Source organism: Vipera ursinii (genome assembly GCF_947247035.1).
Source record: "Vipera ursinii genome assembly, chromosome: 2".
NCBI classification, from domain to species: domain Eukaryota; kingdom Metazoa; phylum Chordata; class Lepidosauria; order Squamata; family Viperidae; genus Vipera; species Vipera ursinii.
This window is the reverse complement of record NC_139513.1, coordinates 135303369-135327929: the sequence shown is the minus strand read 5'-3', so window position 1 is coordinate 135327929 and position 24561 is coordinate 135303369. Positions and strand designations below refer to the sequence as shown.

At 40.0% G+C, this 24561-nt stretch overlaps 1 protein-coding gene across 1 annotated transcript; it reads left to right on the top strand.

Moving 5' to 3' along the window:
- The first annotated feature begins 3703 nt into the window (after positions 1–3703).
- PSMD12 (proteasome 26S subunit, non-ATPase 12) lies at positions 3704–22908 on the top strand. The gene is made up of 11 exons (XM_083355456.1): positions 3704–3894; positions 7935–7994; positions 8477–8605; positions 10307–10414; positions 15657–15761; positions 16777–16926; positions 17071–17205; positions 19319–19431; positions 19946–20120; positions 20912–20989; positions 22366–22908. Exons 1-11 carry the CDS (start codon positions 3787–3789, stop codon positions 22573–22575), a joined length of 1371 nt encoding a protein of 456 aa, XP_083211582.1. The 5' UTR covers positions 3704–3786; the 3' UTR covers positions 22576–22908.
- The last annotated feature ends 1653 nt before the right edge of the window (positions 22909–24561 follow it).

The following is a 24561-nucleotide window of genomic DNA, read 5'->3' as shown; positions in this document are numbered from 1 at the left end:
CCACTGCCCTGAAAGTCATGTTGCCTAGTGCCTCCATGGCTTACCATGACCATGAACTCCAACACTGTAGATGCTCCTCTAGTCACCAAATCATTGATTAGCCCACCAGCATTCCTTTGCAGACCACAAAGATTTTTAATTTATCAGTGTGGGCCTTTCCCTTCTACAAGTTGCACAGACCTCTTCTAGATTTTCCTCTTGCCTTTCTGAGTTAATTCCTTGGTCTGTCATTGAGCAAGAATTGACTTTGTAGGGAAGCATATTATCATTTGATGTATATTTAACATATGTTCTACCTTTATTTACCATTTATATAATATTTGTATGCAATCCACATGGCGAGGTTGGGGCAACTTACAATATTTTTAAAATTATAAGATTAAAACATAAAAGCAGGGCTTTTTTTCTCATAGAACGCTCAGAATGGCGTTCTGGCACCCTTTTTTGCACACACACAAAAAAGCTTTTGCACAAGCTATGCTACTCCTTCTATTGGCTTTCGAAAGCCAATAGGAATTGCTGCTGAGCGTGCCAAAAGACCTGGCCAGCAAACATTGCACCAGCAAGTTGTCTGCAGCGAAGGCAAGTTGGCAGGAACTTTGCATCCCTCCCTGCTGCCCAACTACACCATCTCAACTAGGTAAGTAAGAGAGGACAAGGAGTGGGAGGTGGGTTCTGCGGAGTCCATGTGCATTCCTTCCTTGTGCTCACCCGTGTCAGCCAGGCTGGTGGCCTACCTGGTGCTGGACCTGTGCCACCGTTGCCTCGCCCTTTGTGCCTAAGTGGCCGCCCTGCATCGCCTGGCCTGCACCGCCTCCGCCGCCCGCCCCGTGCAGCCCCGCCATATAGAGCGGGCCCCGCTGCTTCCACAGCACCAACCGCGCTGGCTCCGGCCCCGGGGGGCAGCCTACCACCAATACCCCTCACACCCGTGACCTCAGCAGTGCCTGCCCCCCACCCACCCCGCCTCCTGCGCCCTCCAAGATGAGAGTTCCGGCACTTTTTTTAAAAAAGAAAAACACTGGTCATAAATATGAGTCAGTTGCCAAGTGGCTGAATTTTGATCACATGACCATGAGGATGCTGCAGTGGTTGTGTGAAAACAGTCATAAGTTACTTTTTCAGTGCTGTTGTAACTTTGAATGGTCACTAAACACACTGTTGTAAGTCAAGGACTATTTACACTGTATAAAGAAAGGCTGCTTCCTGTCCCCATCCAGCTCCTGGCATCATGTGCTTTATGGGCTACTGGTAGTGATATATTTTTATATCAGTGTTGGTCAAATCTTTTGGCCTTGGATCTAGCTTGCTTTTTGCTGGAACCCAAACTGTGTTAGTCTTTCCATTAGTGTCTACCCAATGGAAAATAATTTGGGTCAATCTTACGTTTAGAATTAAGGAAAAAAGTGCATCCGAGCACAGGCATGATGTCCCGTTGCCTGGAAGTGGTCCGGGTCTGGATGGGGAGAAACAGGCTTCGTCTCAATCCTGCCAAGACTGAGTGGCTGTGCATACCGGCATCTCAGGTTAACCAGACTATTCCATCTCTAACGATGGGGGGTGAGGTGTTACCCCCCGTTGATAGGGCTCGCAACTTGGGCGTCCTCCTGGATTCGCAGCTCACTTTTGAAGACCATATAGGAGCCGTGACCAGGGGGGCTTTTGCCCAGGTTCGCCTGGTGCGCCAGTTGCGACCCTACCTGGACCGAGATGCCCTACGCACAGTCACTCATGCGCTCGTGACCTCCCGTTTAGACTACTGCAACGCTCTCTACATGGGGCTGCCCTTGAGGACCACCCGGAGGCTTCAGCTGGTGCAGAATGCAGCCGCGCGAGTCGTGATGGGGGTCTCCCGATACTCCCATGTAACACCTCTACTCCGCGAGCTGCATTGGCTTCCGGTTGCCCTTCGGGTGAAATTCAAGGTGCTGGTGATGACCTATAAAGCCCTAAATGGCGAGGGTCTGGGATACTTGAGGGAACACTTGCTGCCAGCATCAAGCTCCCTTCGTCCAGTGCGCTCCCACAGGGAGGGTCTTCTCAGGGTGCCGCCGGTTAAAGATTGCCGGCGGGTAACACCCAGGGGTAGGGCCTTCTCAGTGGGTGCACCTGCCCTGTGGAACCAGCTGCCTGCGGAGCTTAGGACTGCCCCCAACCTCCGTTCATTCCGCCGGGACCTGAAGACCTGGCTCTTCGAGCTCTCTGGCCCAGGCTGAGAATTTTTTAATTTTAAGTTTAATTGGGTTTTTTTACTGTTCTCAGGGTTTTATTTAATCTTTTTAAATTTGTTTTAACGTTTGTATTGACTCTCTTTTAAATGCCCTGTAAACCGCCCTGAGTCCTTCGGGAAAGGGCGGTATATAAATTTAAATAAATAAATAAATAAAATTAATTTATTTTCAGAACCAGAACTGAACTCAATGATTCTTCCACCTCATAATTCTAGGGCAGAGTGACCCGACTCTGACATCTCTTGCTTTCATGAGAATAGGTAACATTCGTAATGTAACCTCAGTGAAATGGAGCTTCTCTCCAACCTGGCTTTTCCTTCCCATCTCCTTCCTGGCTACTGGAGGCGAGCAATCGTTAAGTAGCTTTCCTCCACCTGGTATATTTCAGCTGTGTCACACTGAGTCTCCTGAAACGGAGTTTTGAAAACTGTTGTCATATACATCTGCAGGGCACCAAACTGGGGAATGTAGGTCTACAACTTCCCATTTTGCGCACTCCGTTCTTTGAGGTCCATGGTGCTCCCTAAGCTTGTTTTGTTTTCTTGCAGATGTTTCCTTACCCAACTAGCTCACAGCATCAGAAAGCAACAGCCCAATCAAGAAACTACTAATTCAGCCAAAACAACAACAACCATGGAACCAAAGCACCAAGACCATTCCCACAACTCTGACTGGGCCAACCACTAGATCAGGGGTCTCCAACCTTGGCAAGTTTAAGACTTGTGGATTTCAACTCTCAGAATTGAGGAATTCTGGGAGTTGAAGTCCACAAGTCTTAAAGTTGCCAAGGGCGAGGAGTACAAACCCCACTTCTTCTTAGCACTGATGATGATGAAGGTTGACTCAGCCTTCCATCCTTCCGAGGTAGGTAAAACGAGGACCCAGATTGTTGGGGGCAATTAAGCTGACTTTGTAATAATGCTGCTTGGTGTGTGTGTGTGTGTGAAAGCCCTAATAAGCAGGCATATACATAGAATGAAGGCTACTGCTAAGTTTGTAAAGCCGCCCTGAGTCTTCGGAGAAGGGCGGGATATAAATGGAATTTAAATAAATAAATAAATAAATAAATAAATAAATAAATAAATATTATCTAGTTTAGTAACGAGATGTCTGCAAGAAAACAACCAAGCTCAGAGAGCACCACGTTCAGCCCAGAGCTACATCTATTCTCCTCTAATTGGCGGATCCCTCGACAACTCTCCTCGCTTCCCGTCTCTTCCTGGAGGATTAACCCGAGGATATAACACGGAGCTTCCAAGATCTGGGCTGCAAAATTCGGGACGCCCACCAGATGGCAGAAATAGAGACGCAAAGGCGTCTCCACCCGCCCCGACGCGGCTGAAGGGCGGCTGCGGTTTAAAGCGCTCCTCCGAGGTGACTAAGGCAATGCCTGTTCGCCGGGCGTGAGACGCCAGGGGTCCTCGGGAGCAAGGCTGTCCTCGCGGATGCCTCTTGCGATGCTTAGCCAGGGGCTTCCGGTTCCGGTGAGTCAGTGCGTGACTTGAGTGTTTGCTTGAGAAGCCTGCGAGCCATTCCGGGCTGGACGAGACCGGCCATGGCGGACGGGGACGCGGAGCGGGCCGATGGCCGCATCGTGAAAATGGAAGTGGATTACAGTGCCACGGTGGACCAGCGCTTGCCCGAGTGCGAGCAAATAGCCCGGGTAAGCGAGCGAAGGCCCCGCCGAGGGCTGAGTCATGGCGCGGCCCGACTTAGGCCGCATCGGGCCCTTTTAGCTGGGAGCGACTCGCGGGGAATCGGGAGGATCGCCTCTCCAGACTGACCCGGGCCGGGGAAATCTGGGCAGGGCAGGTGGGAAGAAGAGCGGAAGGGACCCTCTCGGCTCGGGAAACCCCATTGCCCGGCGGGAGAAGGCGACGGAGATAACCGCAGACTGCATGGCTCCGCTCCTCGGGCGGCTGGGATGGGGAGAAACGGGGCGAGACGTTGCTCTCTTCCGCCCCAGAAGTGTCACTTGTGCGTGTGAGAGGCAAAGCGCGTGTCGCTCCGTATTTCTATCGTTCAGGAGTGGTAGAAACCGGGACGAAACTCCCCCCCCTTCTTTCCCTCTCCCCCCCCCCACTGCTTTTCGGAGGAACGAAGCCTCCGGAATTAAATCTAATTAATTAAATTAGACCTTTTCTTGATTGTAACGTTCTGGCGGCTTTTTCCCCAGAGGTAAGTAAGCGTCTGCTTGCATGGGAAGAAAGAGGCAGTTAATGTTTCTTTTCAGCAGGGGTCTTCAAACTTGGCCCTCTTATGACCTGTGGACTTCAACTCCCAGAATTCCTCAGCCAGCGTGCCTGGCTGAGGAATTCTGGGAGTTGAAGTCCACAAGTCATAAAAGGGCCAAGTTTGAAGACCCCTGCTTTTGAGGCTAGTGATGGCAAGAAGTAAGCTTGAAAATTTCCGACCTTTAACGGGAGCTTAAATTAGGCGGGTGTCTGTCTGTCTCGCTGATAAATCGGGGTCGCTGCTGCTTCGTGACTTTTAAGTTTTATTTGTTTTATCTTACTTAGAAACCGCCCCGTGTCTCTCACAGAGAAACCCTTCAGCTACCTTTTAACTCTTGTCCAAGTTACAAGAACAATTATTATATGGCGAAGTAATATCAAAAGATTTGCATGGGTATCATATACTGTATATCTGGGGTATCCTACGAATTGTTCTGTTTTATTTGTTTCTTGTGCAACATGGCATTGCTTTCGTTTGCTGTTTGTTATTAATGCGCTTTCACAAAAAAGGGGGAAATGGATGCTTAAGTATAACATTTTTCACGTTGTTTTTAGAATTGGGTTCTCATGGTGCTAAGCTAGGTTTACTTCCTAGAGAAGTAATAACATTAAAAATGTAAGTCCATGGAGAAAGGAAATCTATCCAGGTTGCTAATTATCTTGTATTTAGAAAATAATACAAAGCTGCCCATCACTATCCGGACCAAGTGATGATGGTGAAGAACTGTTGCTCTCTGCTATATGGATTACATGTTGTCCTGTTAAGGCTATGTACACGTGACTTGCTGAACCCCAGTATCAAACCGGATTTTAATTTAGTTTGTTGGACTAACTCAGTGTTGTGATTCACTTATGGTTAAGCATACTGCATGCATTTAGATTAAATGGTAAAGTCTCCCTACTACATCTTAATTTCTGATGATTTCAAGAATGCATCCATATTGGTTTATTGGCAACAATACATAAATAGTTAGACTTTGTCCAGTTTTTTCTTTAAAATATTCTATTTCTGAAATTTTCTGGTGGTCATTTATTTGAATACTAACCAAGGTTGACTAAGTGCAGTCACCTGCTTTATATTGGAGTAAACCAGGATTAAATTGTACATGGAAAAATGTGCAATGTTAAATACAAGCTAAAAGATTGAACAGAGCTTTGTGCAAGAAAAGGTTCATTAATATCCCTTAGAACACAGGTCGCCAACCTGCGGCTCCGGAGCCGCATGCGGCTCTTTGAGCCGTCTCTTGCGGCTCCCAGCCGCCCGGTGCGCGCGCACCTCTTCCAACGGGCAGTGGTGCGCGCGCACCTCTCCAAATGGAGAGTGGCACCGCCCGTTTGGAGAGGTGCACGCGCACCTCCCCGAATGGGCGGAGGTGCGCGCGCACCTCCCCAAACCTTTGGAGAGGTGCGCGCGTACCTCCGCGCGAATGGGCAGCGGTGCCGCTCTTTGAGGAAGCTGCCGCGGCCCGTCTGTGAAGCTGCCGAAAGCGCTTAGGCAGCTTCCTGAAAGAGCGGCGCCGCTGCCCCTTCGCACGGAGGTACGCGCGCACCTCCCCAAAGGTTTGGGGAGGTGCGCGCGCACCTCCGGTCGTTCGGAGAGGTGCGCGCGCACCTCGGAATGGGCAGGGGCGCCGCTCTTTGAGGAAGCTGCCACGGCCCGTCTGCAAAGCTGCCGAAAGCGGCAGCTTTGCAGACGGGCCGTCGCCATCGGGCAACCGGGAACCGGTTCCATCTCATTTTTAAAAAAATGGCAGCTGTGTGCGTCCGCGCATGCGCAAAAAACCTTTTTGCGCATGCGCGTGCATGGACACACGCACGTGGCTCCCTCTTTTTTTAATTTGTGATGGAACCGGTTCCCAGTGGCTCTTTTTCTTTTTTAGGTTGCCGACCCCTGCCTTAGAATATTAAAAGAAATGCAGGCAAAAGCAAAGTATTCACAGTGGGCACTGCCTGGGCCTTCACCTCCCTTTTGGCTGTGGAAAAAAAAGTAAAAATTATCTGGTTAAAGAAGTTACTGCACATAGTTGGAACTTCAGGTGCTGCCTCTGTCAGTGGAGAGATTTGAAGACCTATCATAAGTTTTCTCTTTTGTCCATTTCTTAAACATAAAAGTTCTTTCCCTCCCTCCCTCCCTTCCTTCAATTTCTGTAGCTGCCCAATTTATTAATCAACTGACTCCATATTTTTGGTATGATTAAATTATTGGAGGAAGATCTCCTGCCTCTCCTGATTTTTTTAAAAAAACTGCAGCGCATGAACTTACACTCTGAAATGTTCAGTTACATATTGGGAGTGTTGGCCTTTAACAGTTCTGTCTTTTGGAACCAAGTTTTAATTCCACTGTCATGAAGGGCTTGATGTAACACATTTTTTAATTTGTTTCTTTGCGTAAATATTTTCCCCAGCTTGTTTTTTTGCAATACAAAAGGAATTTTTCAGGGCAGTACACTTTGGCAATAAAATACACATAAAAAGGTAAAGGTTACCCCGTTTCCGACTCTAGGGGCCGGTGCTCATCTCCGTTTCAAAGCCGAAGAGCCAGCGCTTGTCCGAGGATGTCTCCGTGGTCATGTGGCCGGCATGACTAGACGCCAAAGGCGCAAGGAATGCTGTTACCTTCCCACCGTAGTGGTCCCTATTTTTCTACTTGCATTTTTACGTGCTTTCAAACTGCTAGGTTGGCAGAAGCTGGGATGAGTAACAGGCGCTCAATATAATTTAATTGGAAGAGAATAGCTAATGTAAATTATTATGTTTGGCAGAACAAAAATACGTTTGCCATTTACTTGAGAGGAAGCAAGTTGCATTTGGCAAAATGAGGTGCATGCTATAATTTCCCTCTTAGCATCTGATTGAATACCTTATAGATTTGATCTTGTAAAACATTAGAAAAATAATTTCTGAAGACAGCTTTAATAGCATCCTGTTCCTTTAAAATTGAGTATAAAATTAAGGAAATGGATTCTTAATTCAGGAAACTGAAAAGTACAGTTTGACCCTCACTTTTTAAAATGGCTATATATTTTCTTGCTAATAGTAGGTAGCTTATTTCAGGGGTCTCCAACTCTCAGGTTGCAGTCCATAACCAGGCCATGGTCTGTTTGGAACTGGGCCGCATGAGCAGCTGGCTAGCGCATGCGCTTAACTCAACTTGTGCAAGTGTTGGACTGGCTAGATTATGTGATTGGTTTACAAAGCAGTCTTGCTGAATTCCCATAAACAAACAAAGATATATTTTGGCTTTCAAACTGTGGCTACTTTGAACCAAGCCATAGTTTCCTAGTTTATAATTACTCCTGACTTACTCTGACATTGAGATGGGTGGTACTTAAATTTGATTAAGTAAATGACATGTTTTCATCCAGATTTGTTATATGTTGTATTTACTGATATATAACATGGCAATTCAGTTAATTTAGAAGTACTTTACTTTTTTCATTTGGTTTTAAGCACCCTATTTCTGTTTTAGGATGGAAGGCTTCAGGAAGCAATTGAAACATTGCTGTCATTGGAAAAACAGACTCGAACTGTAAGCATTTTTAAAATGAACTAATCATTTCTTCAATTTTTAAAATTAGTCATTTTTTCCTCATAAATTGTGTGTGACCTACAGATATCAAAATAGTAATTGATGTCTTTCCCCCCCAGCTTTTTATATGTTCTTACAGACAATGAGATTCTCAATGATTTTAATTATTATGATTGTAGAAAACAGTGAAAGAGAATTAGTTTACGACTATGAGAGTTAATGCTTAAATAATAGTAAACTTTCTTATAAAGTAAAATCTCCATTTATGAACAAGAATAAGGTGTGGAAAAATAGCAATATGAGTACTGGAATAATGAATTGATCATTTGTGAATTCTGAGTTACTTTTCCTCCTGTATACTTGATCTTGCAATCAGAAATATGTTTATTTTCATAAATAGTTAAGTTTTTTACAAAAAATTAAGGAACTCTTGGAAATATTTTACACTAAAAATGATATTTTATCTCCCATGCTTTTTTAAGGCTTCTGATATGGTTTCCACATCTCGCATCTTGGTTGCTGTAGTAAAAATGTGTTATGATGCTAAAGACTGGAATGCTCTTAATGAAAACATCTTCCTTCTTTCGAAAAGGAGGAGTCAGTTAAAACAGGTGAGTTTACTGAGGGAAAAGGGGGAAGTTTAAAAGGGTTTCTCCTGCTTTTCTATTCTTGTTGTAAGATGATGTCCATCTGTTCCTCCTGCCCCCAATTATATGACCACATTTAGGATGCTTGGTAATCTGTATAATTGGTTGGAGCATCCCAAAGTCACATGATTACAATTTGTGATGTTTTTTTGCTGGTTTCTCGAAAAAATGCTCATCCAGAAGAATGAGTTCTTATTTATGACTGTGATGTTTGCTTAATGACAGAAGTGATTTGCTTAACGACCACAAAAATGCTGTGCAATTGGGTTTGGTCATATGGGTGCCATTGACTTTTGACTGTAACGACTTATGACTGGAAATCCAGTTTCAATTGTGGGTATAAGTTGAGGACTACCTGTATTCCTTTGATGTAATCTCCTACACTACAGCTTGGCAACTATTGGTATATGTTGTAAGTAGACAGATCAAGATTTCATACTTGTAAAAGAGAATTTCATGCATGAAATCATTTGTACATATCAGGTCAAATGAAAAGGGTGTGTATTTTGAAGATGATTTCCTTGCAGTTTAAAATTATTTGTTCCTGTTATTTTAAGATTTCTGTAAGGGATTAAATCCTAATGATTTTTTACCATCTTGTATAGATTAGCTTTTATTGTTTAAACCTAATAGTAGGTTTCACTTAAACATTAGATTTGGTGTAAAGTCGACTTTTCACTTCCTATCTGTTGCAGTTTACGCATAGTGACGTAAGTGTTCTGTGTGTAGCATCCCAACTAAATTTCTCTCATTCTTGTGAAGTAGGCTGGGTTGAGAGACAGAGGCAATCATTATTAAGAGATAGCTAAATTAAATTGCTAGCTAATTTTCTAAGTTTCCAGGTAATTTTGATTTGTCAGCGGATAATTTTAAAGCACGTAGTAAAGTTTTAATGTTAATTATAAATAATTTGAATGGTCTAGATTTGTATCCAAGGCTGTGTTTTGTAGTTGGATTTACTGTGATTGTGACAATGAGTGGTAACTTTGCTTTGACTGAAATGTGATACTCAACAAAATTGACAGGCTGTCCGGTTGGGAGACTTACTGGTAGTTTATTTATGTTGTTTAAAGTTGTTTTGCTCCCTTTCAACTATTGCCTGATTGCTTAAAAAAAAAAACCCCCACCCAAAACATGCATATGAAGCAAACAGTGCAAGATATACAAATAGCAGTTCAAAGTCTCAGGCAAAACTAAATTGCACTGTTTTTGTTTTTTAGTAAAGTTGTACACAATGCTAATGTATAATGCAAAGAAAAATTTAGTGTTTTAATTTTAAGTGGTAGAAGTCACGATAAGTAACTTTTGAAATTCTAAAGTAGTGAAATGACTTGTTCTTTTCCACGTAGTACTGGAGAAGTTTCTTCTTTTAGCAGCTTTACCTTACTAAAAAGTAGGAAATATTAGACAAAAATAACTATATCCTCTTGTAGGAAGGTTTTGTTTTTTTTTTGCTCCATGTGGTGTATATTTGAAAATGAATGCAAACAATCATAACTTCCTATTTGTTTTGTCATGTCTCTTCCTTGCATTGCAAACATTTTCAGTTTCCTTGGCTATTTTGAAATAAAATTGCGTAACAGGCAATATTACTGAAACGAACACCAATGCTACCCATGCAAGTTTACATTCAATAAGTGTGATCTTTTTCATTATTTATGCTAGGCAGTTGCTAAAATGGTCCAGCAGTGCTGTACATATGTTGAAGAGATCACAGATTTGCCAACCAAATTGCAGTTGATTGACACATTACGTACAGTGACGGAAGGAAAGGTAAGATATTTTGTTTTTCACAATCTCTGGCTTTTTAAATTTCTTCATCATACTTATGCAACACTTGGGTGGTTGGGTTTTTTTTGTACCTTGCAAACTAAATGTAGTTATCATGAAACAATTTGATAAATTCCAACTTTAAAATTAGCTAATGGAGGGTATAAAACAGCATAGAAATGGACAGCTCCAAGAAGTCAAGAAATACATCTTGTGAATGTATGTGAAAGATGTGAAGGAACAGCCTTGAATGCCTTGGGAAAGAGATTCAAATGCCGAGATGTGTCCGTACCTACAAAGATCAGAATCATACAAAGCATAATATTACCTGTAACGCTCTATGGAAGGACTTGGAAGAAGTAAGATAGAAAGAAGCATTGATGCTTTTAAACTTTGATGTTGAAGACTCATGAGAAAAATGTGGATAACTAGAAAACAAACCATTGAACAAATCTGCCCAGAATTCTCATTTGAGGTACAAATGATAAGGCTCAAATTAAATGTGTTGTGTGAAGCTCTCTAAGGCTGGGACAGATGGATAGGAGGGTGACCAGCAGCAAGTTGGGTTGACTCAGTTATAGTGGTGATGAGTGCACCATTAAAAGACCTAAAGAACTAGGTTAGGAAGAGGTCATCACGGAGAAAATCTATGGGGTCACTAAGATTGACAAGAACTTGATGGCATGTAATCAATTAATCTTGATCCATTCATTCTTTTATTTGCCTTGTGATTCAGTCCTCATTCTTTCTATATAAAAGCCCATCTGTTTTCTACTGGTCATTCACATTGTATTCAATCTGCATGTATGCATTTACCCATTCATTCTTGCCCCTGTCCTTGTTTTATCACCTGAAGTTCTTAAGAAACTTACTCTGTTTTCATTCAGTGTACTTTTATGTTTCTTTTGACATATACAGCCCAAATGGCAGATGTCTATTTTTGACAGTATTACTAGCTTAGTACATAAGGGACACTTTGTCTTGACCTCAGCAAAGCATTCAACAAACATAATATCTTCATTAAAGAAATATAAAATACAGGTGAGGTAACAGATGGATTTGTAATTGATTCTCAGCATTCAGAGAATACTGATAATTGGCTCTACATTAGTTTGGAAAGTATTGAATAGGCTATGGGTCCCCAACCCCTGGTCTGTGGACCAGTACTGGGCCGCGGCATGCCAGCAGTCGGTTTGCACAAACAAGCAAAGCGCCATCTGCGTGATGCAGGTAGCACACAAAACCACGCACCTTCCGGTCTGTGGGAAAACCTTTCTCTATGGAACTGATCCCTGGTACCCCAAAGGTTGGGGACCTCTGGAATAGACAACAGAACTATCCTGGGCCCTGGGATGTTTAGCCTTTTATTAATGACCTAAATGAAGGGATTTAGGGGATGATATCAGAGCTGCAGATGACATAGAATTACCAGCTTACACTTTACAAGAGTAAATCGACATGGTCTTGTGCTTTCCCTGTGATTGTACTATGTGGCTTTTAATTGTTCTTAGCATTTGTATTGCCTATAGCTTTTAAAAAAATTTGGGTACTGTTTATGTTTTAATTGTAAGCCTTCCAGAGTCATGAATATGAGATGGGTGGCATGGCACGGCATGGTATCATTATATTTTGCAGTAATCATTTTACCTGCATTTTTCTTTTCATCCAACAATTTTTTTTCATTCCATCAGGCACTTTCTTGCATAATTCCAATTACCAGGATTCCCCACCCCTCCATAGCATTCTGTAACGATTCTTTTCAGCCTGTTCCAAGCAGCTTCTACACCAGTACTAATCTTTTGTCTTCTTCATGCAGGACTCTTGCTTTTTCTTCTTAAAGTTGGTTTACTTTCACTGTCTTTTTAGCTCCATTCCTTATAGCATAAATTGACATGCTATAACCCAGTGGTTTCTAGCCTTTTCTATATCCCACACCCCTAGAACGCTTCTGATATATTCTTGCACCCCCTACAAAAGTTTGAACTAACAGCAACAAATTATGCATATACACTATAATTTTGAAAACCCAAGTTTTTGCACCCCTTGGAATATCATCTTGCCACCCCCAGGAGGTGTGAGCACCCCTGTTTGGGAACCCCTGTTCTAACCATATATTTGAAAAATGACTTGTTTTAAGCCAGATACTATTAAATAATTACTGATCTCCCAAAAGTGTAACCACTTATTTTTGCTCTTTTACTTTACTGTAACCTCTGTAAAAATGTATTTGTGTCTTCTTACAATGTTTTATTCCCTGGATTATATCTACCTTCCTTCACTTCTCTGCCTATATCTATTAGTTCCACAAGGTCGGACACCTTCATTAAGATCTGTTGCACCCTTCCTTTTCTCGGTTTCACAAATACGCACAATATGTTTTTTTTTTTAATTTGGTTAGTTGCTTCATCCTTTTAAATTATTGTATTTCTACAGTATTCCAAGTTACTGCCTCCTCAGGCTGGTCCATAAATATGGATTTCTACCATATATCATGCCAAAAACATGATAAATGGAGCAGCAGATGATAGGGTTGTAGAATAAGAAAGCATTTCATACTCGCAATGGCTTGTCCTGATCATTCTCAAGAGAGTTTGGTGTAGAAAAAAAAAGTTAAAATTTGAACACCACTGCTAGGTGATCCTATGGGGAAATTTTGTAAAGCTTTCATTGCAGAGGAAAGCTGAGTAAAACTTCATTAGAAATCATGATTTGATTTTGGTAATAAAAAGGGGGCTTCTGAATTATATCTGCATTCCTTTCAGTACCTTGAATTTTTTCAGCAATTCCATTAATACTTATGTTTTCTCTAGTTAAAGTGAAATTTTAAATGCTGTATGATTGGATCCATTGTATAAATAACTTCTTTGTATGTTCTTGTCTTGGTTCTAACAATTAAATAACTTTAAATGAATCAGTATACTCTTACTATTGCTTTTATTCTCGACTGTAATTAACACTTTTGTCAATATGGCTTACCACAAGTGCTTTTCTTGGTTACTGAATCGGGAACATATCATTACATTAAGAGTTTACATACTTTGAGCTGGAGTAGCTAAAATAATAGTCACCTTTGATGGTGAGATGGGCAGCATATAAAAAGAATAAATGAATATTATAAAACAGTAGAAAGATAAATTCATACTCCAGTAGTGAATACTTAGCCAATATTATTTGTCAATATTTAAATTGGGGGCTGTCAGGGTTTTTTACAAAGAAACAAGGCAAGGGAATATTGAGCAATTTGGAAAAAAACCCTTAAGTTCTATTCATGATTTTTTCTTTATTCTTTATAAACAGCATAGTTTTATACAGTCTTAACAATGTTAACCATTATATATTTCACCAACCTGTTTTTTTCAACATTTATAATTATAAATGTACTGGTAACACATAAGAAATAAAGCTTGTTATTTGTTATTGGCTAATGGTTGAGTATGTATCCTGCCTTGCATAAGCACAGAATCTGTATACTAATAAAGATATGATAGGAGCTCTGGCCTTCTCTCCTCTATCACAATTCCAGGATACTTTGGTAAACTATACACCTTCCAAACTCTCCTCAGTCATGGTATATCTGAAACATCTATTCCTTATAATAACTTGGCCTTGTGACTCATTAGTACATAAATACACATTAACTCTTTAGCATATTAAGCATTTCTATTTTATTTTACTTTGGATTTTATTTTTCCCCCAATGTATTTTTATTGCATTATAAAATATTAATATGATGCTATAAAATACAGATTATAAGTGAATACAGTGATACTTACACAATAGAAACTGAAAAACAACTTACCCTGAGGGTGAGTTAGATCAGGGCTTTTCAACAAGTGGTACACATACTACTTGTGGTACTTTGCCACATGGCAGGTGGTACATGATTGCTAGCCAAGTGTAGCAGAGGAAGGGAATGAGCCTAAGCGAGCCAAGCCTGAGGGAGAAGCAGCTACAGCTGCAGGACTGTCTGGGCTTGGCAGAAGCCCCAGGATCCAGTAGGGCTCCAGCCGATTGGCGCTTCAAGAAGCAACTTAGAGCTGGAGGTGAACTGAAGAAAAAAAAGGGGGGGGAGAGAGGAGAGGCTATAAAAGAATGTGGTTTGGGTGGGGGAAGGGGAAAAAGGACAACCGGAAAGGTTTAATCCCTTTAAACAAATGTAATTAGTTTTACCCCCTTTAATTGAGTCTGTGGCTTTTAGAAAGTTTTCTTTGAAGGTAAACTAGCTTAATTTAAAGCTAAAGCTTTTTGCAATTGCCAGAGCCTTTCAGTCTTGGTTGCAACATTGTGACATGTGACTCGCCTGAGGCAGCTTAAAGAGAAAGAAAAACGGAGTTTGTGTTTCTTTATTTTCTTGCTTTGCACTTGATTACTATGTCTTTCAAGGGTACAGGGAAGGGATTGGGGAGGGGTGTATTCTTACTACACTGTGGAAGAGCTCAGAAGAGCCAACTTTAAGTCCTGTGGACTTCAACTCCCAGAATTCCTCAGCCAGCCATAATGGCTGGGGAATTCTGGGAGTTGAAGTCCATAAGTCTTAAAAGTGCCAGGTTTGAAGACCCATGAACTAGCTGGTAGTGGTGCATATTAATAAACATGGATAAATTCATCATACATTTGTCAGTGCAAAGGGAAAGTGATTCAGCAAAGGAACAGCCACCAAAGAAATTAAAACTGGTACTTTTTTCTTTTTTCTACAGTTTGTAATAGTTTATTAGATTATAGAATAAAATACAAAAATACAAAAGCAAATAGTAGGAATGTGGTGAGGAAAAAGGGGGGAAAAGTGAGGGTGAGAAGAGAAAAAGAACAGAGTTCCTCTGTTGCAGTAGATTAAACATTAACATTGAACCTCAACTTTTTACTTTTCTATAATATTATAAACTATTTCTATAACAACAAATGAATCTAATCAATAAAACCCAAAATCCCCCCCTTTTTTTAGTCATCAAGTTTTTGACACCTTGTTAAGCACTGGTGGTACTCAAATATTGTCCTAAAAGTGGTACAGTCTATGAAAAGATCGAAAAGTCCTGATTTAGATAACTTAAAAACTGAGAAAAAAGTTTACATCAACTATTTTCAAGATGTGAATAAACATAAGATTTTTTGTATAATTGATTCTAAGTATGACATTGATAAATGTATGTTACATTTGTGAAAATAATAAGGCTTCTTCCACATATACAATACTAGATTTGTGCACTGGTTAATTTTTACATAAAATTCAATGCCTTGCTATTTTTAGATATACGTTGAAATTGAGAGGGCTCGGCTGACAAATACTTTGGCAAAAATAAAAGAACAAAATGGTGAAGTAAAAGAAGCAGCCTCAATTTTGCAGGAACTTCAGGTAATGTAAAAGAACAGTTTAGCTTGGGATCAGTGCCTGTATTTCAAATACTGTCATTTCTCCTTTTAATTTTTAAAATCTGTTTTGATCAATTACCCAGTAGCAATATAAGAACATTAAATAGTGCAGATGTTTTGGTGTATTTATCTCTTGTGTTTTTGACACCTTTTTAATAGAGTGGTTAAATGCATTGCCTACACAATATTGTTCACTTCCCACAAAGGGTTGCAAAGCTTACCTTTCCCAGCCTGAAGATAACCAACTTTGTAGGAGATTCCCCAAGAAAACAATGAAGATATTTTCTAAGGTGTATTAGGTGGGGTTTGAAATCTAGTGCGGTGCACATCATCTTTTGCAATGGGAGTTTTTTCTCCCCCTGCCCCCAGCCTTTAAGAACAGACTTTTGAGGGCATGGCCAGGGCAAATAACTGAGCCTTGGTGGAGCAGTGGGCTAATGCCTCCTTAAGTAACACCAACTGCCTGCAATTAGTGCAGGTTCACATCCCACCAGGCTCAAGGTTGACTCAGCCTTCCATCCTTCCGAGGTAGGTAAAATGAGGACCCAGATTGTTGGGGGCAATTAAGCTGACTTTGTAATAATGCGTCTTGGGGTGTGTATGAAAGCCCTAATAAGCAGGCATATACATAGAATGAAGGCTACTGCTAAGCTTGTAAGCCGCCCTGAGTCTTTGGAGAAGGGCAGGATATAAATGGAATAAAAATAAAATAAATAAATAAAATAAATTTTCCTGATACAATTTTCAAAAAAGCTTAAATTTTACTTTCAGCTTGACCAAAATTCAAAATAAATGAAGCTTATTCAACTGGGAATTGAATAAACGAGCCTACTGAATCTTGTCATACTGTAACTGTTTTGATTTGCTGTACACTTGGGACTACCAAATGAAAAATTTTATTTAAGTTAAAAATTAATTACTGCTTTTGTTAGCTTTGGGCGCAGTTCTTAGAATTTCACGTGTCACAGTCTGTAATATTTTAATGTTCTGAACTTTAGGTGGAGACCTATGGATCGATGGAAAAGAAGGAACGTGTAGAGTTTATCTTGGAACAGATGAGGCTCTGTCTGGCTGTAAAGGACTACATTCGGACTCAAATTATAAGCAAAAAAATAAACACCAAATTTTTCCAGGAAGAAAACACCGAAGTATGTCTAGTGGTAGAAAACTTTTGATTTGCTGGTTTATGGGGTGTTATTCACACATCTTAAATAGTTCTCACACTGCTGGGGAAGTGACAGATGTGTATGCTTAATGTGTCTCTCCTAACCCAAAGTTATTTGACATTTCAGAAACTAAAATTGAAATACTACAATTTAATGATTCAGTTGGATCAGCATGAAGGTTCTTATCTTTCCATTTGTAAACACTACAGAGCTATTTATGACACACCCTGCATCCAGGCTGAAGGTGAAAAATGGCAACAGGTAAACAACAAAAGAAAAATGGGTTATAAGCTGTTAATGTCTCTACAGGCAAATGCTGCCTTTAATGAAGATATAGTTTTTTTAGGGCAGCGGAAGTCAAATGCTAGCGTTTTCATATACCGTATATACTTGAGTATAAGCCGACTCGAGTATAAGCCGAGACCCCCAATTTCACCCCCAAAAACTGGAAAAAGTTATTGACTCGAGTATAAGCCGATCCGCCGTTCTGCAAGCCTCCGCCGCCGGCGGAGGCTGGATCCGCGCTCTGCAAGCCTCTGCCGCCAGCAGAGGCTCGATCCGCCATTTTGCAAGCCTGAATACACAGGAATACCCTGTGTGGCCACGGCTCTCGGGGAAGCCCTGGCTGTCCGCTTCCTCGCTCCACGCTGCCATTCGGGGCCCGCGCGTTCCCCGGGCAAATCGCGGCGCCCAGCAGGCGAGGAAACACGCCCGCTCCAGTCGCCCCCCCTTCCCTCAGGAGACGCGAAGCAAGTGACCGCCCGGAGCTTACCGAGGACCTGCGCGCGGCCGAGGCTTCGGTGCTTCCAGGATCGCGCGCACCTCTCCCAAGCCGCCGCCGTCCGGAGACCTGCCGAAGTTTGGGGAGGTTTGGGGAGGTGCGCGCGCACCTCCCCAAACGTCGGCAGGTCTCCGGACCTCCGCGCCCTGCCTGCCTGCTTCTTTCCGCTGCGGAAAGAGTGGGCTGAAAAATTCAGCTTATACTCAAGTATATACGGTAATCATTTTAGGGGTAAAAGCGATTCATATTCCATGTACCTTTCTTGTTGTTTCTAGAACAGCTTCAACATTATTTTCTTTTTTATTAAATAAAATGTAGTTAAGAGTTATATTTGATGGAATAAAATCTTATCAGCCCATATGGAAGATACCTTCAAACATAGTTAGATAATATTTGGCACTTTTTGCAAATGGGGAATGCTGCTTTATGTCTTGAAATTTACTTTAATTCAGTTGAAGCTTTTGAAGTAGAAAGGAGTAATTTTTCATGTGGGTCTGAAGCTGTGTCACATATTACTTAAACAGTTTTTCTCCAAGCTAAGTTTGAAAAACTGCAGGGAGAATGAAGAATCAGCATTGTTGGACGTGCAGGCAATGTTGGAGGCTGGTTCTTTGTTTTGCAACATTTGGCTCCCTCTCTTTTTAATTGAAATATATGGGTACACTGGAGACCCAGCTGTTGCATTGACAGAGGAAACACTGGGCAGAGAGGTCATTCAACCTGACCATGCTTAAATAACTTAAAACCGTGCAGATTTTTCCACATTCTGCGTATGACAATTGGGCAGAACCTTTGAAGAGTGACCTTCATAAGTGCAGGATTTTCCATGGATGCTCATCTATCATTCCACCTTGTAAACATTTGCTCCAGCCATATAGTCAGTCTAGTAGGAATCTGAACCAAACTTGATTCTCACGCATGTGGGGGCATGAAAAGTTCATAGGTATATGTGTGATTGTAAAATACCGATAGGAAAGAAGTCAGATTTTGGCGCCAAACAGTTCAAATAGTTAAAAATGTTATGCGTGAAAATTCTGAAATGGCCCAAGAAGAAAAAGTTATTTGAAGTGAAGTGATGTTATCTGAAATTTGCTACTGATAAAAATACATGTAAATTATTTAAGATGCAGGAAACCAGAGCTCCTATTCTGTGTAGTAGTGATATTCCATATAAACAAACTTTGATACAAAGGGGAATGTGGAAAAAAATGTTGTCCTTAAAATGTAATTCACGGCTAATTCCTTCCAGCAAAGGTATCTTAGGAATTGAAAACTCCATACAAATTTTGAAAATGCTTTCAGGTACATAGATGGAAATTCTACTAATTCCACTTTAAAATGAAGAATTCTAGCCTAATAAGAAAGCTTTACATTGTTTTCAAGGAATTTCCTTATTTTGTATCTAAAATTGATGATGAGTTTGGTTCCTTTCAGCTCTCCAAACTTGTAATTCCGAGTTAAGTTTGATTACAAAGTGGTACATATTTTTTTAAAAAAATCAGCTGCTTGTTCCAAGTGGTACTTGTAATATTGTTTATTTTCATATATTACTACATCTCTGCAGATTGGTTTCTTTCTCTTTCTCTGAAACAGGCACTGAAGAGTGTTGTGTTGTATGTCATCCTATCCCCTTATGATAACGAACAGTCTGATTTGGTGCATAGAATAAGCAGTGATAAGAAACTAGAAGACATTCCCAAATATAAGTAGGTGGTTTCTATTTTTTTTATTTAGGAATACCTTTGGGATGAAATCAGCACAAATGTTAATTTGCAGAATATGTGCCCTGTAGAATGTCATATATTCATAATGCTGTGTTGTTGGTAGGGAGATGGTAAGATATATAGTGAACATATTTGAACTACCCCATTTATAGAATGTAAAATAATAGTTATGATGTTGGTGTGCATGTAAGATATCAATTTCTGTTCCCAAGTTTGTATATATATGTTAAGCTGAAACTGTATTAGTATCCTTGATGCATATTAGTAAATATTTTTTGGTAAATATGTGTATACTGATATGTATAGTAATGCTGGTATACTCTTTTGAATTAATAGTTTATTTTCTAACATATTAATACAATTACACCTGTCTAATAAAGCAAGTAAGGTAGATTAATGCACTGGTACCACTGGCAGAATTCTTTTAGAAAATGCACTGTTCTGATGGATGTGAAGATGATTTAGCCATTTACAAAGGCTCTCTTTTTTTGAACAGAGATCTTTTAAAACTGTTTACTACTATGGAATTGATGCGCTGGACTACCCTTGTGGAGGATTATGGGAAAGAATTGAGGGAAGGATCCCTCGAAAGTCCTGCAACAGATGTGTTTGCATACACAGAGGAAGGTGAAAAAAGATGGAAAGATTTAAAAAATAGAGTAGTGGAACATGTAAGTCAATTTTGTTTTTTAGCCCTTTGTCATTAATAGCAGTCGTCCTTTTTATTCAAACTGTTTTGGCAGTGGGACTGATGTAGTGCTTATTGCCAAACTCTATTTGAGAAGTTATTTTTGACAGGTACGCATTTGTGTATCTAGTTGAAATATAGGAATATAAATTGAATAGTGTAGCAGTGCTGTTCCATATAAATAAACTTTGATACGGAGAGGAGAGCCTTGGTGGAGCAGTGGGCTAATGCCTCCTTAAGTAACACCAGCTGCCTGCAATTAGTGCAGGTTCTCATCCCACCAGGCTCAAGGTTGACTCAGCCTTCCGTCCTTCCGAGGTAGGTAAAATGAGGACCCAGATTGTTGGGGGCAATTAAGCTGACTTTGTAATAATGCCGCTATGTATAAGCAGGCATATACATAGAATGAAGGCTATTGCTAAGCACATTGATTTGTGCTTAGATTGTAAGCCGCCCTGAGTCTTCGGAGAAGGGTGGGATATAAATGGGATTTTTTTAAAAAATGTTGTCTTTAAAATGTAATTCACTGCTAATTCCTTCCAGCAATTTGTTTGCTGTACGTTAGAGTTGTATCTAGGAATATCTTGTATGTTTCCTAATTTATTCCTGAATAAATTATTTAATTCACTCTCAATAAGTATTTGAAACATAAGCAAATGCTTGAATCCATTACAAGATTTCCTTTTATATTTTGGGAAATTATTTCAATTAATACCTAACTAATACCTAATTTCAACGAATACCTAAAAATCTATTCTAATTTTTTTTCTTTAGAATATTAGAATAATGGCAAAATATTATACCAGAATTACTATGAAGAGAATGGCACAACTTTTGGATTTATCAGTTGATGTAAGTGATGCTCAAGATTGCTTATGCCTTTCACATGAGAGAAAATATATGACACTGTTGAAAAAAGTGCAGTATTTTTGGAGCTTTTAGAAACCAATTTCCATGATGATAAACATTTAATTTAGTAGTAGAATCAGTAAATCTCATTGAGATTGTGAAAGGAAAAATATCTGAATATTTTTTTCTGTATAAATCAAACATATTTCTTTGATAGTCAATTAAAATAAAGACTGGTGTCTGCTGAGACATACTTAGTAAAAGGATTGAATTCTTGGCAGTGGGCAGAGTCGGCCTGCAATACTGCATTCTAACTACTGCATCACCAGGACTCTGCTACGAAGATACTTATCTTTAGTTACAGATTTGTATTGTCTCATGCAAGATTATTTTGACATATTGATTAGTTCATTTATATATAAAGATTGGTTGAATGTAGTTGAATACAGGTAGTCCTCTACTTATGGCTGGTTGTTTTAACGGTGGTTCACAGTCACAACAGCCTCAGAACAGGTGCTTTCTAGCTTATAAAATGTCATGCCAGCCTCTACTGGTCACATGACTGCATTTCAAATGCTTGGCAACCTGTTGACATTTATGCCTAGTCGTGATTGCATTTGAAATCATCTCTGCATGTTTCCCCAGAAAGTCATTGGGGAAGCCAGCAGGGAATGTTGCGAGGAGAGGGGACTTGAGGATTTGAGGTCTGTTCCCCCACAATGCTGAGGGATTTCCCCTCACCTCCCCATGCAGGGAGGGGAAATTCTCCCATGTGTAGAGGAACAGGCCTCAAATCTGGCCAAAAGGCTAGCGAATCTTTCAGAAAACACTGGTGTTTGCTAATGTTTTAGTAAACACCATCATCACTACCCTGCTGGAGAGGAGCCTGAGTCTTTCAGAACACTGGCATTCAGTAGCATTTTAGCGAATGCCAATTGTTACCACCTTCCATAGTGGAAAACATTAGTGAAAACCAGCCCTCTGAACCTTCCAGAACAATGGCATTCGCTACCATTTTCACCAAATGTAATGCCTGTTCCTCCAGCGCACCAAAAGATTTCCCCTATGGAAATTCTGGAAAAATCTTTGGCGTGCTGGAAGAGTAGAACCTGGAATGCTGGAGGACCTCTAAACTGGGGGGGAAAAAATTCAGTGCCAAACCACGTTTTTTGGTTTTGTGTTTTTAAAGTGATGACATCAGCTAATCCAGCCAAACACAAATATTTCTTAAGTACATTTCATTGGAAGTATGTGTGTGTATACATTCATTTCTGCAGAGTATGGATAACTCTGATGTACTATTGTGAAACAATGAAATTTCATTCAAAATGAGTTGTTGGTTTGACTACCTGATTCTGTGTCATTTATTTGCCTTACAGGAATCTGAAGAATTTTTGTCCAACTTAGTGGTGAATAAGACCATCTTTGCAAAAGTTGATAGGATGGCGGGAATTATCAACTTTCAGAGACCCAAGGACCCAAATAACTTACTCAATGACTGGTCTCAGAAGCTCAATTCCCTGATGGCTCTAGTTAACAAAACTACACACCTCATTGCCAAAGAGGAGATGATACATAACTTGCAATAAGGTGCCTCAGTAGCCTTAATGCTTTAGAGAGGCATTGAATTGGCCATAGAGACTTTATCCCACTGTATATTTTTTCATCTCTCCCTTCCAGATGAAACTTAGAACATAATCACTCTTGAAGAATTGTTGACAATTAAGTTCCTTTGATTATTAATTTGGTTTATAACAATTTTTTTGCTGCAATTGATGGGGAAAAATAAAATTGTACTGCTTGTGTAATGGAAATGGCCTTTGATTTATCCCAATTCAACCTGGATTTGTCTGATTTGCATATCTTTTTACACTGCTAGATATATGTTGTAATACATTCTTTTATAAAGAAATGTAACAGTGTTTATTTAATGTTGATTCTCTTAGACTGAAATTTCAAGCATGAAACAAGTATAATTTCTCTCCAGTGCTAAAGTATGGTAGGTTTACAGCAGATCAAGAAAAGCATGGAATTAAGTTGTAGCTGTTTTGTATGTTTTTATACATCAATGCTTTTCACGTACATTTATCTAGGTACGTTAACATAAACAGTTGCAAAAAAAAGTCTAAAGCATTGCTGATACTTTATTGTGTTTTGATGAAGGAACTTATCTAGGCTGTTTCAAGTAACCGTAACATCTTAAATGAAAGCAAAATGTAAATAAATCAAACTGGTTTTTTAACCTTGAATTCAACTGGTAAATAGCCATTTAAGTTTTGGCTCATAAACTTAAGGTTAAATTTTAAATGTATAGGCCTGCAGTGTGCTATATGCTGCAATTAATTAATTATATGAGCCTTGTTCAGATATTAACACACATTGTTTCCAACTAAACATGTTTTTAAAGTGGCACTTAAAATAATATAAAGCATGCATAGGTAAGTGTCTTGGATTCATTGAGGTTAATGCTTTGAGCTTGCATTTTTAAAATTGTATTCCTTTATATTATTTGGCAACTTTCAAATTTTCATTGGGAGATTGTGATGTGGTGTAATGAGGTGGACTCTGCTATTCTAAAGAAAAAAATTGCTCCAACATTTGATCATAGCCTATATATACAAACAAAAATAGATGTTACATGTTTTGTTCCATTTTGCATGGTATGATGTAAATAGAACAGTTGCTTGTACAGGCAAATTTTTGTTTAGGCTCCTTCTGAGATTTACTATTTCATATAAGAATTGTTGATAGTTAATCTTCATCTCTTGCTGTTGTATCAGATTATTTTCTGTCAGAAACTTGAAGTGAGTTCACACAGAACTTTCAGCGAGGTCATCATCAGAGTTTATTTAGCCCCTAGATCTCAGTTAATGGCTTGATTTATAAAGATGTCTGTAGAAGAGGATGGAAAGTGATATTTCTGAATGTTCTTCTCCAACCCCCCATCCACCCCCAGTCTCTTTGATATAGGGGAGCTCTTTGAGTGGGTTAGGAAAGGGCAATGGATAATTTCCTAGAAGGAGCCACCCCTATCTTGGCCATGTAACTTAACCTTTAATTTAAGTGCTATGTATTGCATGTGGTGTCTTAATAATGTAACAAAGGGCCAGAAGATGCAATACTTGACATAAAGTGCTTGTCCAGCATACTATGTGTGGCTATATTGTGCTACCTTGTGTTATGATACAAGCCCAGTGAGTTATCTAAAACCATGCTTGCTTCTCATTACGTATTAAGGTGTGCAAAATTGAGAGATTCATTTCTTACCCGCTTTTTCTAAAGTTGCGCGTGTTGTAAGGCCAATGTCAACTGAACTCTGTTGCCTTTGCTACATTGCAAAATGTTGATCACTTCCTTCAAAGATTACAGAAGGTCCCACTACCCAATTTTTAGATAATTTCCTTTAAATTCTTGTGCCGTTGTTCAGTTTATACAGGATTATTCTACACAACATTTAAAAAAGAATTTCAGTGGGAAAAAACAAAAAACAAGTTATCTGCCCACTCTCTTCATTTAATTCTATGGATTTGAATAAATACCGATTGCCTTTCCCCCCCCCCCCATAACACAGTCCT

Excerpts from the sequence above, each read along its gene's own strand:
- PSMD12 (XM_083355456.1), top strand. The coding sequence starts at position 3,787 with ATGGCGGACGGGGACGCGGAGCGGGCCGATGGCCGCATCGTGAAAATG. Across the intron at positions 16,927-17,070 it reads TCCAGGAAGAAAACACCGAA|AAACTAAAATTGAAATACTA; the intron begins GTATGTCTAGTG and ends TTGACATTTCAG. Across the intron at positions 20,121-20,911 it reads AAAATAGAGTAGTGGAACAT|AATATTAGAATAATGGCAAA; the intron begins GTAAGTCAATTT and ends TTTTTTCTTTAG.